A 17,174-nucleotide genomic window follows, 5' to 3' on the forward strand; every position below is an offset into this window, starting at 1 on the left:
TAGGCACTACGGACATGAAACATCTCGATTCCTCCCGGTTAAGCCAAATTAAGGGTAGCATTAAATGAGAACCCTATTATTTCCGTTAGTTGGTCTATCCATCTAGTAAGAGACTATTATCTTACTCACTTAGTGATGTGAAAAGAGAAACTTTATAATATATGTACTGCATACTAACTTGCCCATCCTGAACTCGTCAGGCTCATACTTGAGCGCACGTACAAGCTCTCCCACGCCGTCGCGCGCGCTACCCCGGTAGTTGGGCCACGTGGCCTTGGACAGACACTTGTAGCGGTGCAGGAACAACTCGTACGGGCGGCGGTACGCGAACCCGGCGCGACGCACGCGTAGGTTCTCCATCAGCCCCAGATACTTCACTTGATGAGAGACCACCTTCTCGTCAAACTGGCCTGCAAACAACACCATCAAATTTTATTGACATAACCTGTATATAGCTCGGTGGTTGGAGCGCTACGTGCAGCGCAGTCAAGGGATAACTGGTCATTGCTTCCACAAGGGTCACAACTTTCAGTAATGAGGAATTAGATGGAGAAGAGAGTATCTAGCAGAAGTATCGGATTTGCAATATGATACAATTAACCACTTCACAGTTGGATTTTGGCTAGAAAATTTGTCACTGCAGGAAATGATCACCAACAAGCAGAAACACGACTACCCGAACACCGCTCGGGTCGGTCGAAATATATACACATTTGACTTGGGCAAATTGCTACCGATAAGTTAGAATACTATTTGCAATATAAACTTGTCAATGCAACAAAAACTCCTTGTCCGAGTCACCCTTATGCTAAACTGGGAACTTGTTAAGACAATGGTAAATGGTAGCTACAACTAGTTTTGTAGTAACTATGCAGCACTATGCAGAATATTGAATTTTATTTGTCCATCTGCTGTGTTACATCTAACCAAATAAACAGAAATGTATGGAAGTGAAGTATGGAGTAGGCAAAAAAAGGATGAAAGTAGACTGAATGCAGTTAAAATGCAAACTCTCAGATGAATGTGCAGCAAAACAATATATGATAGATGTTTGAATAGTAAAATAAGGAAAGAATGTAAGATTGAGAAAAGCATTATCGATAGAGTTAAGAAAGTTGTGTCTAGATGGTTTAGACATGTGGAATGAATGAGTGAAGAAAGAATAGTAAAACTGATTTAAAAGGTAGTTGGAAATAGGACCAGAAGAGGTATTTAAAATACTTGGACGAGGTGAGGTCAGAGTTGGAATAATCGGCAGAAATGTATGAGGAGATGTATGGATGCGGAAGAGCCGAAGATTGTTTGCAAAGACAGATTGGTGTGGCTTTTCTATTCTCTTATTTATTCGTTAGTTGGTTAGTTAGTTTATACCTGAAGTTTGCAAATCATTGGGCTTGATGCACCGGATATAGGAGGGCTCCTTCCCCATGAGGATCTTCACCAGCTCGTTGAGCGAGTTCTTGAACTGCGTGATGGCAGTGTCGGGGCGCTTCTTGTTCTCCCACTCCTTGACGGAGAAGCAGCTGCTGATGATGAGGTTGGTGGACCGGGTCATGACGTCGCGGAGGTCCCGGAACAGCAGGTCATTGTTCTTCTCCAGGAAGCCGTGCACGTTGTACGTCACGTCGCCCGCATAGTGAACCAGGCAGAATTCCTACAAACAATGAGATTCTTGAATTTTTTTCGCAGACACTTTGAGGCACATTTTATAAAGTTTATAAAATAAAACTGCTTTGTTTTTAACCACTTTGTATTGTTACTTTTCTACAACCGGACAAAGTTTTTACATGATCAGAAAATATGATTCAATTTTTTTTTATCAAACTTATAATTTTACTTGTTTAGTGTTGTAATTTTTTGTCTGGCAAACTGTGGTATAAAAAGAAATTTGCAATTCAAATTCAAGGGCACTTACATCTCTGCCCATGGTCTTCTGCGTCTGTATATCAGCCTTCATATGCCCAACAAAGTGTGGATGCTGGGACAGATGTTTGTTGATCTTCGCAAGCAAGCTCAGATCTGTAGGATCTCCTGGCCGCAAGCACTCCTCGTCCATCAAGGAAATTATACCTAAAGCAAGACAAATAATTAGAGAGATTTTCAATAACACTTGTCGGTGATCAGACGTCTTTAAGACCTTATCTACAAACCTTTGTGCTTTTCTTCAATGAGGTCGCAGATGACCTGGTTGTTGAAGTACTCCACGGGCTCCCACTCGATGCCTTCGCGGAGGTATTCTTCCTGCTCCGACTTGAGGGTCAGGTGAATAAACAGCTGCTGCAGCTTCTCATTGCAGAAATTGATGCAGAACTGCTCAAAGCTGAGGACAAATATATGAGTTTAATAATGTTTTTCTGATCATTTTACTAATATTTTATATTTCGCTCACGCCTTTCAACAACGTCAAATATCAAAAATTGTCAATTTACAGTTGAGCATATTTTCGGAATGCCCAGAAAATATACTATATCCCAGCAAAAGCGGCATATTTTTAACTTAATATTTACCCGCTACAGGGCAGAAAGTGTTGTTTTTTCATTTTGAAGAAAAGGTAGTGTTTAATTATTTTTTTACTAAATATTTACTAAATATTTTTCAAATGGAGAATAAACATTCAGGTTTTACCTAAAAAGATCTGTTGCACAGTAAAAAGTTCAATAAGTGGCTTGATATTTATTTTTAATTCATTGTATTATATTTTTTTTGATATTTGAAGTTGTTGAAAGGAGTGAGTGATATGCTTTCTCTCGTTTGAAAGTGATTTTTGTTTTCTTGTAACCCTTAGTGCATCCAGTGGTGCAAAGGTTACTGCACCATATTGAATCAGTGTTATTTTAGTTATATGAAGCTAAGGTGAAACTGTACTTCTATTTAGTATTAGACTAGGGTGAATTAATAAATATTAGAGTGAAAAACCACTGATATTCTTTACTCCCCTAGGAATCGAGCCCGGGACCTTCAGTACGGTACCGTAAAACGGGGCTACTTGAACTTTGATGTGTTACTTGAGCCCAGTACAAAAAAAAAAATTAGATCGTGGTATCGATCGATGTATCGTGACAATAAGTGTCACCTGTCAGGGAAACAATGAATCATCTCGATACGTTCATTATTGTAGACCAAATACAGATTTAAATCTCTTTTTTGTACTGGGCTCAAGCAACACATCAAAGTTCAAGTAGCCCCGTTCTACGGTAGGCAAATGTACTAACCATTATTTTATGGAGACAGAAAATTATAATAGTGTCGTAAATGACAGGGATATTTTCTGTGCTATAGGATGTCAAGAAACAGCATCAAAAACATGTACCAATATATCAGAATAAAGGCCAACCCCCTGTATTATGTGCTTTTCACAATTATTATTTGATTTAGTATTGATATTACCTGTTCTTTTTGAAGACCTCAAAGCCGTAGATATCCAGGATGCCAATGACGGGATTAATGGTTCGAGTGGTCGGCTGGAGGGACTCATTCAGCTGTGAGACCAGCCAAGTGAAGAGGCGATCGTACACCGCCTTGGCGAGGGCGTCACGGGCAAAGTGCGCCAAGTCCAAGCTGAGTGGACTTGTCACTACGTCTCCGTGGGCGTCGATCGTGCGGTGCGTCAGCGCCATGCGAAGGGCTTCAATATCACAGCCGAGGAGCTGAAAATTGGAATTTGCAACTGTTAAAAAATAGGGGGTCAACGAGGTGTGGGCAGAAGAGAGATCTCCTGGCTCCGGGATATACGAGATTGGATGGGGATCAGGACCGTCGAGGCCCTGTTTAGAGCAGCCCAAGACAAGGGCAATTACTCTCAAGTGGTAGTCGACGTCAGGGAGATCTGACATGACACAAACAGAAGAAGAAGAACTGTTGAAAATTGAAGATTTGCCCTCCAATACATGACATAAATTTATAAATAAATGCGGAATGTATTGAAACACGTGTCACAATAGATTTGAAGAAATAGTGGTATTTACCAAGTAAAATTTAAAAAATTAATTACTAAGCTTACATCAGCTATGCTTTGTGTAGCGGTATCACTTTTTGTGATTTCTGCGGATCCCTTCTCATTGACTGTGTGTTGGATGTTTCCAATATGGAGGACGCTCGCCACTATGTCGAATATATCGCTCCTCTCTTTCTCTCCTATCTCAATAGTCTCCATTGCACGGATCACGGTTCTGTATTGATCGGCATCTTTCCTCATTATGTCGCTGTTCACAGTCTGAAAATTAGAAAAAACAAGGACTTATCAAGGGCTGAAAGAAACATCACTTTTATGTATATTGAAAGCTGTCCTACCGCATTCCCCGATCTAAAGCAGAAGTATCTAGGCTTCCTGACAGACCTTCTCTTGCAAAGCGATTTTGTTTGTCTTTGTTTTATGAACTACGTTTTAACTTTTATGTATACAGAAAGAAAGCTATTCCTTCAACCTCTCGAGTATTAAGATATTAGTAGCATTTATAAAACATTTTTGTTCAGTCGATAAAATATGTATGTAACTAGTCAATAAATTTTTTGTATTGTATCATCAAAAAATGGCATTGGTAGTTTGAATCCTGACCTAATCTGTATATATTTGATAAATAATCACTACGCCCCAAATGTGAAGCCATATATATATATATATATATTTTTTTTCTATCTTTATTTTTTTTATTTCTTAAGTTAGCTTATATTCTTCTTCTTCTTCTTTCCACGTTCGCTATGGCCAACACAAGTCGTCTCCAAGTCACTCTGTCACACGCCATCTCCTTGGCTTCCTCCCAGGTCAGTCCGGCGTCTCGAAGTTCCGCTGAGTATAGCTTATATTACATAATATAAACTATTTTATACACTTAATTGTTATATTATACATCTACATAAATATGTTTTCTAACAGTAAACAAAACATTTATTTTTAAATTCTTTCAGGCTCTTTTCATTCTTCATATATTCAGGCATCTCATCATACATTTTCAAACCCTTGCGACTCTGTTTTTTTCATAGATGGCAGTCTTATTTTATCATTTTTTCTAGTTAAATGTTATATGCTATCTGACCTGGTATTTTATGGTTGGGGGTTAATTTTTATTTATTTAAAAAGTGGTCCGCCATAAAACAGCGTGCGACAGAGAAAAACCAAGATGGCGACAATACCTCAGTTTTGAGGACTTGATAAACTTTGTGAAATTAATGATCAAGAATATACGGCTAGTGTATGTTAGGACCCCTTGCCTACCCCTGCAGAGAAACGGCATGATGTTGGTATTTTTCTATGGTCTCAATCTTGAGGATTGGTTTGCAGCAACAATTAACACCTCCTTTGCCATTCCTATTTATTTTACGCCACCCTCTTTAGGTCCTCATACATTGGTAGTAATAATAGTAATAGCATGCACCATTGGGTGTGTATATTATTTAAATAAAATAAAAGACATGCAATATCAATATGATTATGAGATAAATTTTGTTGGGTTGTGGTCCGTGGTTAGTGTCGCGGACTTTTGAGTTAGAGTTTCTCGGCTCGAACCCACTCTACCACAATTTGATACCTTTTTTTAACAATGAGCCGCTTAGGCTCATTATTAGAAATAGTATGAAATCAAAGTATTTTTGTAAATAATAAAAACACAAATATTTATCTTTTAATTAAAAAAATATATTTCAAAGAAAGAAAACTCACCGCCTCCTTGGTATATTTGTAATTGGTGGACTTATTGTTCAGCTGCAGTCTCTTGAGGGTCTCCTCGTCGGCTCCCGCCAGCAGCTGGTGGAACACGTGGAAGTTCCTCTCTCCCGTGGACTGGTGGATGACCCGGGACTTCTCGAGGAGATAGTTGATGACGTTCCCCCCCACGGGCGCCCCCTCGAAGTTGAACTGGATATCCATGTACTTGCCGAAGCGACTGGAGTTGTCATTCCGGATGGTCTTGGCGTTGCCGAACGACTCCAACACCGGGTTGCTCTGCAGCAACTTGTCCTTGACTTTTTCAACATTGTTGAGGTGACTAGTTCTGGCGGCGATGTATTCGACCACTTTTTTAGATGTCTCGGTTTTTCCTGAACCAGATTCGCCTAAAAATACAAGATTTTGTAAAAATTTCTTTCAATTCCAAACCTTGAGGTGAAGTGTGCGGGCCTCTTTAGTTTACATGGGATATATACTAGGGGTAGGTACCGAAAAGTTTTTTAATTTTTCGTTTAAATGAAAGAAAAAATAAATAAATGAAAAACAAAACTTAATTGAGTGATATACATAGTTTTCCTCGTTATCTATTACTTGTTGCCACCTAGTAGAACTTCCCAATCAAGCTTGGAATTGGTTCCATGATAACACACACAGTGTAAAACAATGTTTAGATTGAAAATATTCTGTCATTTTTTAAGGGTAATTTTTTTAAACAGCAACGTTTATGAACTTCCCAACGCTACGAAAGTAAATTAAATCACAAAGGATGTACATATAACTCAACAAACAAGTTTCAACTGGCTCATACTGCACTCATTACAAAAACGAAAAAAACTTTCTGTTACGCCTAATACTATGTAACATACAACGAAAAAATATCGCGTAGAATGCATATACATATATACAAGCCTCTATATGTAAAGGCTTGTCTGTAGGCAGGATAGTTAAGATAGGGAAGGTAGATGTGAGAAATACATCACAAATAATCAAACCAATTAAAAATAAATGTCACTGGTAATGTGGTTATATACTAATGTTACTAAAACTGTTAACAGTTTTGTAAAAAAATAAAAAAGTAAAAATGATCAACCACAAAGTAAATGCTTTAAATATTAATAATATTGAGAATATGAAAATAAATATTTCAAAATTCTTTACATTGAGGTTCCAAGGCATAAAAATTTGATCACATTACCTGATATCAGTATACACTGTTCTCTGTGTTCGTCCTTGAGAGATCTGTAGGCATTATCTGCTATGGCATATCTAGAAAATAACAAATTGGTCATAATTTTAATCAACAACATTAAAATCCAATGTACTCATTATTAATGTAGGTCGCTAGATTTTAACAAAGATGAAGAACACACATAAGACATAATTATGAGATAAATCTTCTGTAATTTATTGTTTAAAAAAGTGGATAGTACTCCGGCTATGCATTACATTGCATTAGATTTTCATGTTATGTTTCCACATTACATTCAACTGTTAAAACCTTGAAAAATATATATTCCAAGATAAAAATATGTGAAAATTCAATTCCAAATTTCACTGAAGCACACTGTATTATATTATCTCAAAAGGTTCAATCGTTCTGCGAAAAATTCATATTAATACAGACAAATTTTGTTTCACAAATTTTACCTATGAATGTTAGTTATAATATTTCATTTATTTTTATTTTTAAACAAATAACTAATATAATGTGCCCTCACTGAGTTTTCCTGTGCCGAGGGCATATTTTACAATACTTATTTATTTATTTATAAAACAATATGAAAGAAAACTGTTTGCAACATGCAATCAAATATGACATGGCCAAACAATGTGATCTATTTCAGATGTACCCACTTCCAATATCCATTTATGAATAGCTCTTTTTTACTTGGTTTCGTTATTTAATGACTTTATGGATAATGGACGCAGGTTGTACAACTTGATTGAATAATAATAAACACTATGTAATTATTAAATAAAATATTTTTAACTTTTAATTGTGTGATGTTATTATTTGACATGAGTAAAAAGACTTTTACAATTGGTGAAGTACAACTTACACAAGCAAGTCAGGTCCTAGCCATTGCAGTTGTTTTCTATTTTCTCTCCTATACTACCCTCTTTTTCTCCTTCATTAATTACACAAGGTACTACGGGTATGTAACCCATAGCTGCTGTTTTCGTTTTTCTATCTATTATCCCTCATTTTCTCATATGGCAATAATGTCCTTCACCTTGAGCTCCTTCCATCTGCATCCCAGCAAACAATTCAGCCCTCATACCCATGATCTGGAGCGCATGACTGATCACAATCGAATTGATTCAATGTCAATATGCTGTAATGCACAACTCGAGTGAAGATAGGGGCAAGAAGTAGCTATCGATTGTAAACTTTTACTTTTGGTACTGTAGAACGGGGCTACTTGAACTTTGATGTGTTACTTGAGCCCAGTACGAAAAAAATATTTAGATCTGCATTTGGTTTACAATAATGAATGTATCGACAGGATTCATTGTTTCCCTGACAGGTGACATTTATTGTCACGATACATTCATTATTGTAGACCAAATACGGATTTAAATCTCTTTTTTGTACTGGGTTCAAGTAACACATCAAAGTTCAAGTAGCCCCGTTCTACGGTACATTTTTTTTAAGGTGAGAGTTGCATTTATTATTCACCTTTCCTATTATGTATAAGGTTTGTAGATCAATTAGAGAATATTTGTTTCTTCTAGATAAAAACATGTTTTATTTTATTCTGTGTTGGGAAAAGGAAAAATAAACTAGTATGAGCCAATAAGGAACCTCTCAGAATTTGCTCATTGCTGGGATAAAACCAGGTAAAACTCTTCAGGAAAAACCGGACTGCTGACTGTCGTCAACAGGCCTTCCGGTCCACTAGAAGAGAGTTCGTCATTTTGTGTCCTAGCTTGGTTTATGGTACTAATGTCCCTCACTATTTTTATCATATATGATACCACCTCTCGTGAGAGTTCCTTATGAGCTAACACGGATTGCTTATGGTACGTTAGAGTACTTACACGTGTGGCGGGACTTCGAAGAAGTGTTTACTGGCGTACTCCGTCATCTGCTGCTGCGTATAAATGGGGATGTTCTTGTATGGATTGACAGCCACCAACACTTGCCCGATGTACGTCTGAAATGAGGCAACAATATTATGTTTATGTATCATTATACAGTGATGCCTGGCATAACGAACGTTTCGCACAATGAACTTTCTGTTCGTCCATTTTCGACTCACACAATGAATCCCACTTTACTCAACAGACTGTGAACGGACACAGAAGTGGTGGAGGACACCATCACGGTGGCCAAAAGACTCTAAGACCCCTCAAAATATTGTGCGGAATAATGATATATGATAGATGTTCGAATGGTGAAATAAGGAAAAAATTACTTCCATATTTCTCTACATAACCAGGTGTTTTGCCTCTGTTGGACATCTTATATATCTTGATATATTACCCTCATGAATTAAATCCAGTAAAGCATATATGTAGGAGTTCCAAAAAAATATTGAGCACCGTAGAACGGGGGCTACTTGAACTTTGATGTGTTACTTGAGCCCAGTACAAAAAAAATCTGTATTTGGTCTACAATAATGAATATATTGTGACAATAAGTGTCACCTGTCAGGGAAACAATTAATCATGTCGATACGTTCATTATTGTAGACCAAATACAGATTTTTTTTTGTACTGGGCTCAAGTAACACATCAAAGTTCAAGTAGCCCCGTTCTACGGTAGTGTGGTTGTCAATTGTGAGTAGAATGGTGAATGTTACATGTCGCTCACTCCTTTCAAGAACGTCATAAATCAAAAAACTGAATTTTTCAGGAGAACGTTTTTAAAGTTTAAAAATATAATACAATGCATTAAAAATAAATATCAAGTCACTTATTGAACTTTTTACTGTGCAACACATCTTTTTAGGTAAAACCTGAAGGTTTTTTCTCCTTTTGAAAAATGTTTAGTATATTTCAAAAAATAATTAAACAATACATTTTCCTCAAAATGCAAAACAACACTTTCTGCCCTGTAGCGGGTAAATATTAAGTTAAAAATATGCCTCTTTTGCTGGGATATAGTACATTTTCTGGGCTTTCCGAAAACATGCACAACTGAAAATTGACGATTTTTGATTTATGACGTTCTTGAAAGGAGTGAGCGATGTGTGTAAAGTAATCACTTTACCAGCCTATGATAGGTCATAAACCCTGACTTCTATATTCTTCTTCATCTATGTTGAGATGTGAAAATGTGAAAATAACTCTTAAATGGAGAAACCCATATTTGTGAACAAGTATTTTCATATACTCAAAATGAAGTATTCCTTTGTGTTTTCAAAACACATAAGACCGGCTACGAATCCTTATCTTTATTCAACACGACTGCCGTGTTCAAAGCGTGGCTGCAATACTTGCATGGACACAGAAGCCGTGTTTGACGCACACAACGTGTAGTATGCAATTTACTCACATAGATAATGTTTTCGTGAAATCTTTTCTTCATGTTGTCTATGAAGGCTTCTTCGCTCTGGAAGTTCTCCAGCAGCACGAAGTCCTGCACTCCCACGCGGTCCCTGTTGTGGAGGTTGTGCTCCATGGCAGGACGATTCGAGATCCTGGAAAAAAAAACAAAATAATAATAATAAAACCCTTATCCGCACCCCAATGGTGCATAGGGCACTGCGTCATATAAACGCAGTGTAATCTTGATCGTTTACGCATGAAGGAAAGGTGATCAGCCCTCCGCTTCAGGTACCAGTCCAGGGTAATATAGAATAAATATAACAGTGAAAAAATCACTTATATTTATTTTACCCCCCTTGGGAATCGAACCCGGAACCTACAGAACGGTAGCAGAGCGTGCTGACCATTACACTACGGAGGCGGACAAAATAATAAAAAATAATTTAAACAGACACTTTTTTTTGGCTGGGACGGCTTGACAGATATCAAAGGTGATGATAAAGATTTAATTTATATTTGTCTTAGCTGTGTTTTTTATAGCATAAACATCAATTGATATACGGCACACCCCCTTATAACGTGAAATAAGAACCGCATTAAATTGTTAATGTTTTTAGATTGTACTTAATTCAATTCAATAAGAACTCATTCCAATAATTTTTGCTAGTTAAAATGTAATAATACATTTCTTGAATGTTTTTCGCAGATACTTTGTGGCACATTTTATAAACTTTATAAAATGGAACAACTTTGTTTTAACCACTTTTTTATTATAAGTACACTTTAACCTGCCGGTTTCGACAAGAACCTTATCATCATCAGGGTTTATTAAATTCTAAAACATTAAAATACTCATAGTTAATTACATTCCCTTACCTCTGGTTTTGGTAAGGGTATGTAATTAATTATGAGTATTTTAATGTTTTAGAATTTAATGCGATCTCTCAGAAGAATGTGCGACAAAACGATGTATGATAGATGTGCGAATAGTGAAATAAGGAAGGAATGCAAAGCTGAGATAAGCATTATCGATAAAATTAAGAAAGGTGTGTTGAGATGGTTTGGACATGTAGAACGAATGAGTGAGGAAAGAACGGTAAAACAAATTTATGAGGCGAATGTTAGTGGGAAAAGAAGCAGAGGAAGACCGAGAAAAACATGGCACGATCAGGTATGCCAAATACTTGAAAGTGGTCAGGTTAGGAGTCGTAACAATCGGCGGGTATGTATGAGGAGATGCATGAACGTGGAAGAGGCGAAGAATGTTTGCAAGGACAGAGTGGTGTGGCGCTCTATTCTCTCTGGCTACCCCTGCGGGGAAGCGGCGTGATGGTTAGTTAGTTAGTTAGTTAGAATTTAAGAAACCCTGATGATGACAAGGTTCTTGTCGAAACCGGTAGGTTAAAGTGTACTAATAATAAAAAAGTGGCTACAACAAAGTTGTTTAATTTAATAAAGTTTGTAATGATAAAATTTAAAACATAAACCCCATATAACCTTCCGCCCGATAACGCGGAATCTATCTCAACGTTAACTGATATCATATTTTTAAAACTTATCAAAACTTAACAAAAAAGAAAAATATTATCTTTTTCTTTGAATCTAACGATAATCTAATTAGAAATAAAATTATGAGGCGAATGTGGTTGGATACTTAGGTCAGGAGTCGGAATAATCGGTGGGTATGTATGAGGAAATGCATGATGTGGAAGAAGCTAGGATTGTTTGCGAACACAGATAAGGGTGGCGTTCTTTTTTCTCTGCCTACCCCTGCGGAGAAGTGGCGTAATGGTAAGTTAGCTAAAAGTTATATTAAGACTTATATATACTTTTTCTTTTAAACCCTTATCCGCACCCCAATGGTGCATAGGGCACTGCGTCATATAAACAGTGTTATCTTGATCGTTTACAGATGAAGGAAAGTTGATCAACCCTCCGCTTCAGGTACCAACCAGTCCAGGGTAATATTGAATAAATATTACAGTGAAAAAATCAGTCATATTTATTTGACCCCGCTTAGGAATCGAACCCAGGACCTCCAGAACGGTAGCCAAGCTAGCTGACCATTACACTACGGAGGCGGACCTAATACCTTTAATAATGTTAAATAAATAATAATTTTTTAAAAAAACAGGACTAAAATAAATTTTTATTATATTTAAAAATCTTCAAATGAGTTTCTTTCTCTCTGAAGTGTAGTGGTGAATACGTTTGCCTGGCGTGCGAGAGGTCCCGGATCGAGTAAAAATTATTACAAGTGATTCACCCATTGCAGTGTCCGATGCACCATTGAGTGAGGGTGAGGGTTGGAAAAAAATATATTAAAAATAAAATAATAATGGTGTATTACTTACTTAAAGAAATTCGAAGTATTGTATAAAACTATACTATGATAAATAAATGTTATTATTTCTTGCACGATTCGAATGGTAATAAACTTTTAATTTCACAACATTATATTTTAAGAAAATCGTTCAATATGTACGAGTATATAAAAGTAATTTTTAATACCACGCCGTCAAATTAAACACTTATTTTATTAAACGTCATGAAATTTAAGCGATTTGTTTAGAGTCTCCGGCTAGACTGTATGATAATATCAAGTCTTATATTATCCTTATCAAATCTTTCACGAAATCACTTTCAAGAAATACACAAATGTACATATATGTACGTATTATAAGTTGATCATCCACTCATGTGCACACTCGTTTATTTGTGAGAGGATAACATGGAAAATATTGAACTTTTAAAAGGTTTGTATATCGAAAATCGATAACAAAATAACGATATCACATTCTTATCTAATTATTCGGAAATTATTTGAAATCGCTTTGAACGTAAAGTAATTTTTAACCATTCGTATAAAAAAATGTATTGAATTCCAATAAATATCAATTAAAAATATGTAAGGATAATTATTTATAAGTAAGGAGTTATATTTATTTGATACCGAGGCGAAATGAATTTACATTATTTAAAACTTATTGTAAAATTACTTAAAACTACCTGTTCCCGGCCACGCGTTGTTGTGGCTCAGTCTTGTTAAATAAAAATGAAAGAAAAGAGAAAGCACACATTTCTAATATGTTTAATATCACAATGCTTGTGAATCTAAGAAACAACAATGCACTCGAGAACATAGAAAACTGAAAGTGACAGCATCTGTCAAGAAGCACGCTGTCCGGCATGAGCAATTTTTAGTATTGCGTCAAATGCTGTAATGTTTAACAGAAAGCGTTGCCATTTCGATAAAAAAACTGTTAAAAAACACGTTTTTACCCGTCATATGTGCATTTAAAAATAAGCGCGTATTCGATTGCAAGGTTGTGACTAAATTTCAAAGCAATTGGTGATTCATTTGAGAAGAAAATATACATTCTGAACAAACTAACATTTACATAAAAAAGAAAACTAAATGTCCGATATATCCACTAAAATAATGTTGAAAAACGAGACCATTAATCTTTATTTGAATTTGATTCAACGATTTGATCGCGTGATAAAAACAATATTTTACCAGATTCCATAAAACGGGGTCTATTGTATACTGCTTGCCCATCCCTCGGTATACATAATGTAAACAAATCATTAATTCAGCCACACCATAGGCTTCCCAACAAAGGCGATTCTACTACCCCCCAGTGAGCTCTGGAAGGTCTTCTAGAACCCTTAAGAGACATAACGGAAGGCAAGGATATGGGCAATAATTTTTCGTCTCTTCGTCCTCTCTATGAAGGAAACTGACCGCGTGTTTCCCTCGCAAGACTGATCACCGCGGTAGTAGAGACTGATCACTATAAAGGCGGACAAAAAAATAGTAAAATAGACACTGAACAAAATACCATTTGGTGATATTTGTGTACACGAGTTAAGAAATATCCGGTCATTTAGAAGATCCCCTTCTAGTGATCCGATCTTTATAACCGGATCCAGTTATTTCGTCTTCGCTCATTTTGCATTTTAACATCTCAACATAGATGAAGAAGAATATGGAAGTATGAGAATTTACAGGATTACGGTCCGTCATAGCCCAATTTAAGTAATCACTTTATACACATGTATAATTTACCAATTTACCCATGATTGACAACCACACTATTATTTTTTTTGGAATTCATATATATCATATAATTCACACGTCGCTTCAGGTGTGAGTTTGTGGCAGCATCGATGGTTGGTTTGAGTAAGCTTTTTTCGTTCATTTCTTCAAACAAAACAAAAAACAAAAAGTTTGTTGTCAAATTCATCATCACGAAGAACGAGAACAAATCAAACATTAAATCCGATTCGACAAGTCTGTGATTTAATAAGCCGGGGAATGAACGGATAAAGGTTCGTGAACCAGATTCACTCAAAATTATGATCCGGTCACTCAATCACTCTATCTGAACGGATCACCAATATCCGGTTGTTCGCTAACGACCCACGTCACTTTTATACGCATACGTGTACTCGACATATTTACACATAAATATGTATATTGGAGTGTTGCTAGCCATAAATTATTGTCTTCTTATCAGTAGATAATCCAATTATTGGAATTGATTATTATGATAATATCGGTTATCGCATTGTTTGTGATATGAATGATGTTTGAGGATCTAGAATTGAAATGGATTTAAGATAAATGGTGAAATATATTTTTTTAACGTATTTATATTAGGGTAAATGTTCGATAACGGGTCGCTGACAGTTACTAGCTATTCTATTTATTTGGGTCAAAATCAACTAATCTATATTTTGCGTACATATTGCACATTCTTGTTTTTTAATAGAATTATTAAAAAACAACGATTTTACTATAATTTGTATATTATTTAAAATTATATGTTGTAATAATTATATGTTTATTTTTATTTTTTTCGTATTTTAAGAAAGCAGTTGAATTAAGTATTAATCACATTTTTTGATACATTATATTCGAATGGCAAGTAAAAGCATGCGTAGTTTATTTTTTAAATACGTATTATTTTGATTGAATGATTTTTTCGAATCCATTTCTAGTTGTAGATTGATAGGAATGAATATTTTTTGCAAATGCAAATGCATATCAATACTACAACTGACGGATAATAATTATTAATTAAGTAGATCTAAGCTAGCTTCGTAAGTGTCCAGTAAAAATAAGAAGTAGATAAGATCTGTTCATTCAGAAGACCCGTATCAGTGAATCTGTATCAATTGACTTATTCTTTATCTAAGATGGGATCAATTGAACGATGGATTTTCCCATCAGACAAAAATGGAGATTATGTATTCACAATTTTTCTGATTTATTGACTCGTGGATTTATCGATAAATTGTGTAGCAAGAAGCTGAAAATAAATTTTAAAAAGTCGTTGGTCATTATCGTTTTTTTGCTAATATGAAACACTTATTTTTATCTATGAATCAGTGATGCAGTGAATCGACTAATATGTGATTCAGTGATTCAATAAACCAGTAAACGTGTTAGCGATTGTGAACTAGTTTACACAAAATTGGTTCACTCAAAGTCACTTAATAAATGAGCGGGTCTTTATGATCCGGTCGTTTAAGAACGTCCGGTGAACAGTTTACCGTATAATGTACTAAATACGAGTACACACATATCTACTTTTCACAAAATCTGAGTTGAACATAAAACTAGAAATAGTCCACTGCAGAAAATAAAGCAAAATTATTAAGACTAAAAACAAAACTAATTATCTATCACGCCGCTTTCCGCAAGGGTGGGCAGAGAGAATACAACGCCACACCACTCTGTTTTTTTGTTTTTTTTTTTTGTTTTTTTTTTTTTTTTTTTTTTGCAAACATTCTTCGCCTCTTCCACATTCATGCGTCTCATCACATACCCGCCGACTGCCTGATCTTTTTTATAAATAATAATAAAATAATAATCTTCATTTCTTAAACAGGGGATATGATTCGTATATGCAAGTCACTGCCATTGTTGGCCGACTTTTCAACTTGCAATTATGAAAAAAAAAATAATGAAAGTGACATTTCTGTCAAAATGTCATCGGTCGCAGAGTCCCCGGGGGGATGTGCGACGACTGAACGAACCGTTTGTCCTTTGCTTTTAAAAAAATATAAATACACTGAATTAAAATATTTTTATATTCATCCTCGTTGTTAAGTATCCTGCAAAGGTTTCGACATTTGGCGGATGGAATGACATCAGCGTTTGTATGATCTCATCGAAGCTGAATTATGAATCACGGTGTCTCGAATCGATATCATTTGATCTGTGGAGAGATTCCGATATTTTTTTATAAGTTTCCTATTTTTAGTATCTCATATTGGAAAAATAAGTATATCACAAAAATTGATTTTGTGTTATATCTCCATCCTCTTCTTCCTGGCTCTATCCCAACTTATCGTTTTTGTAGACTGTTGGGATCAGCTCTCCTCGTCCTCGGCTTTTTGGTCCTTCTGTCATGAACAATAGTGCCTTGGTCATGCCTTCGAATTATATTATATTTCTGTAATGTCTTTTTAGGAAGATCCATGGCGATTGCCTGGTTCACAATATGTTCAGGCTCTCTGCGTCCCATGTGCCCATACCATCTCGATTGCTAAGTATTTTAAATAAATTTTGTATTGAATAAATAAGTTTTTCTTCAAAAGAAACACATGGTTTTGAAAATAACAGAGGTAAGGTGCTAAAAAATTGATTACATTTTATTCAATACATATATTAAAGAAAAACAAATTTCTATACATATTCTAAAAAAAGGGCGTGGTGAGACGTGTGACTTGTCGCGCAGTCGGTCGCTTGCTGAATTCTATGTTTGCGAGTAAGGCCTTAAGGAAAATGTCAAGATGGTGTTTGTAAACGTACCAAGATGCAGATTAAGATGATATCTTCGAGATTTTGGGTAATAATATATTTTTGACCTTTATAACCTTTTATATACATAGTCTTGTAGACATTTCGGCGAAAGGTTGAACCGCAGTGGGTCAAGGAATGGATTTAATGCCAAACCGAATACAATACCAGATCGCGATCATTATTTCGTTTAGTGGATGATGA

At 35.7% G+C, this 17,174-nt stretch overlaps 1 protein-coding gene across 3 annotated transcripts in view; it reads right to left on the reverse strand.

The window, feature by feature from the left end:
* Positions 1 to 17,174, reverse strand: part of Myo61F (unconventional myosin 61F) — a 68,738-nt gene that overhangs the window by 7,657 nt on the left and 43,907 nt on the right. For all 3 annotated transcript variants that reach the window (XM_088262839.1, XM_088262840.1, XM_088262841.1), the window contains exons 3-12: positions 10,164 to 10,308; positions 8,705 to 8,820; positions 6,858 to 6,928; positions 5,657 to 6,048; positions 4,001 to 4,213; positions 3,388 to 3,647; positions 2,151 to 2,320; positions 1,916 to 2,070; positions 1,372 to 1,654; positions 179 to 410 (exon numbers count right to left, since the gene is read on the reverse strand). In XM_088262839.1, the coding sequence (XP_088118965.1) occupies positions 179 to 410; positions 1,372 to 1,654; positions 1,916 to 2,070; positions 2,151 to 2,320; positions 3,388 to 3,647; positions 4,001 to 4,213; positions 5,657 to 6,048; positions 6,858 to 6,928; positions 8,705 to 8,820; positions 10,164 to 10,308 (2,037 nt within the window). The remainder of the gene's footprint in view (positions 1 to 178; positions 411 to 1,371; positions 1,655 to 1,915; positions 2,071 to 2,150; positions 2,321 to 3,387; positions 3,648 to 4,000; positions 4,214 to 5,656; positions 6,049 to 6,857; positions 6,929 to 8,704; positions 8,821 to 10,163; positions 10,309 to 17,174) is intronic.

This window comes from Brachycentrus maculatus, unplaced genomic scaffold, assembly GCF_059751285.1.
Source record: "Brachycentrus maculatus isolate JH-2025_06_01 unplaced genomic scaffold, ASM5975128v1 h1tg000190l, whole genome shotgun sequence".
Lineage (NCBI taxonomy): Eukaryota > Metazoa > Arthropoda > Insecta > Trichoptera > Brachycentridae > Brachycentrus > Brachycentrus maculatus.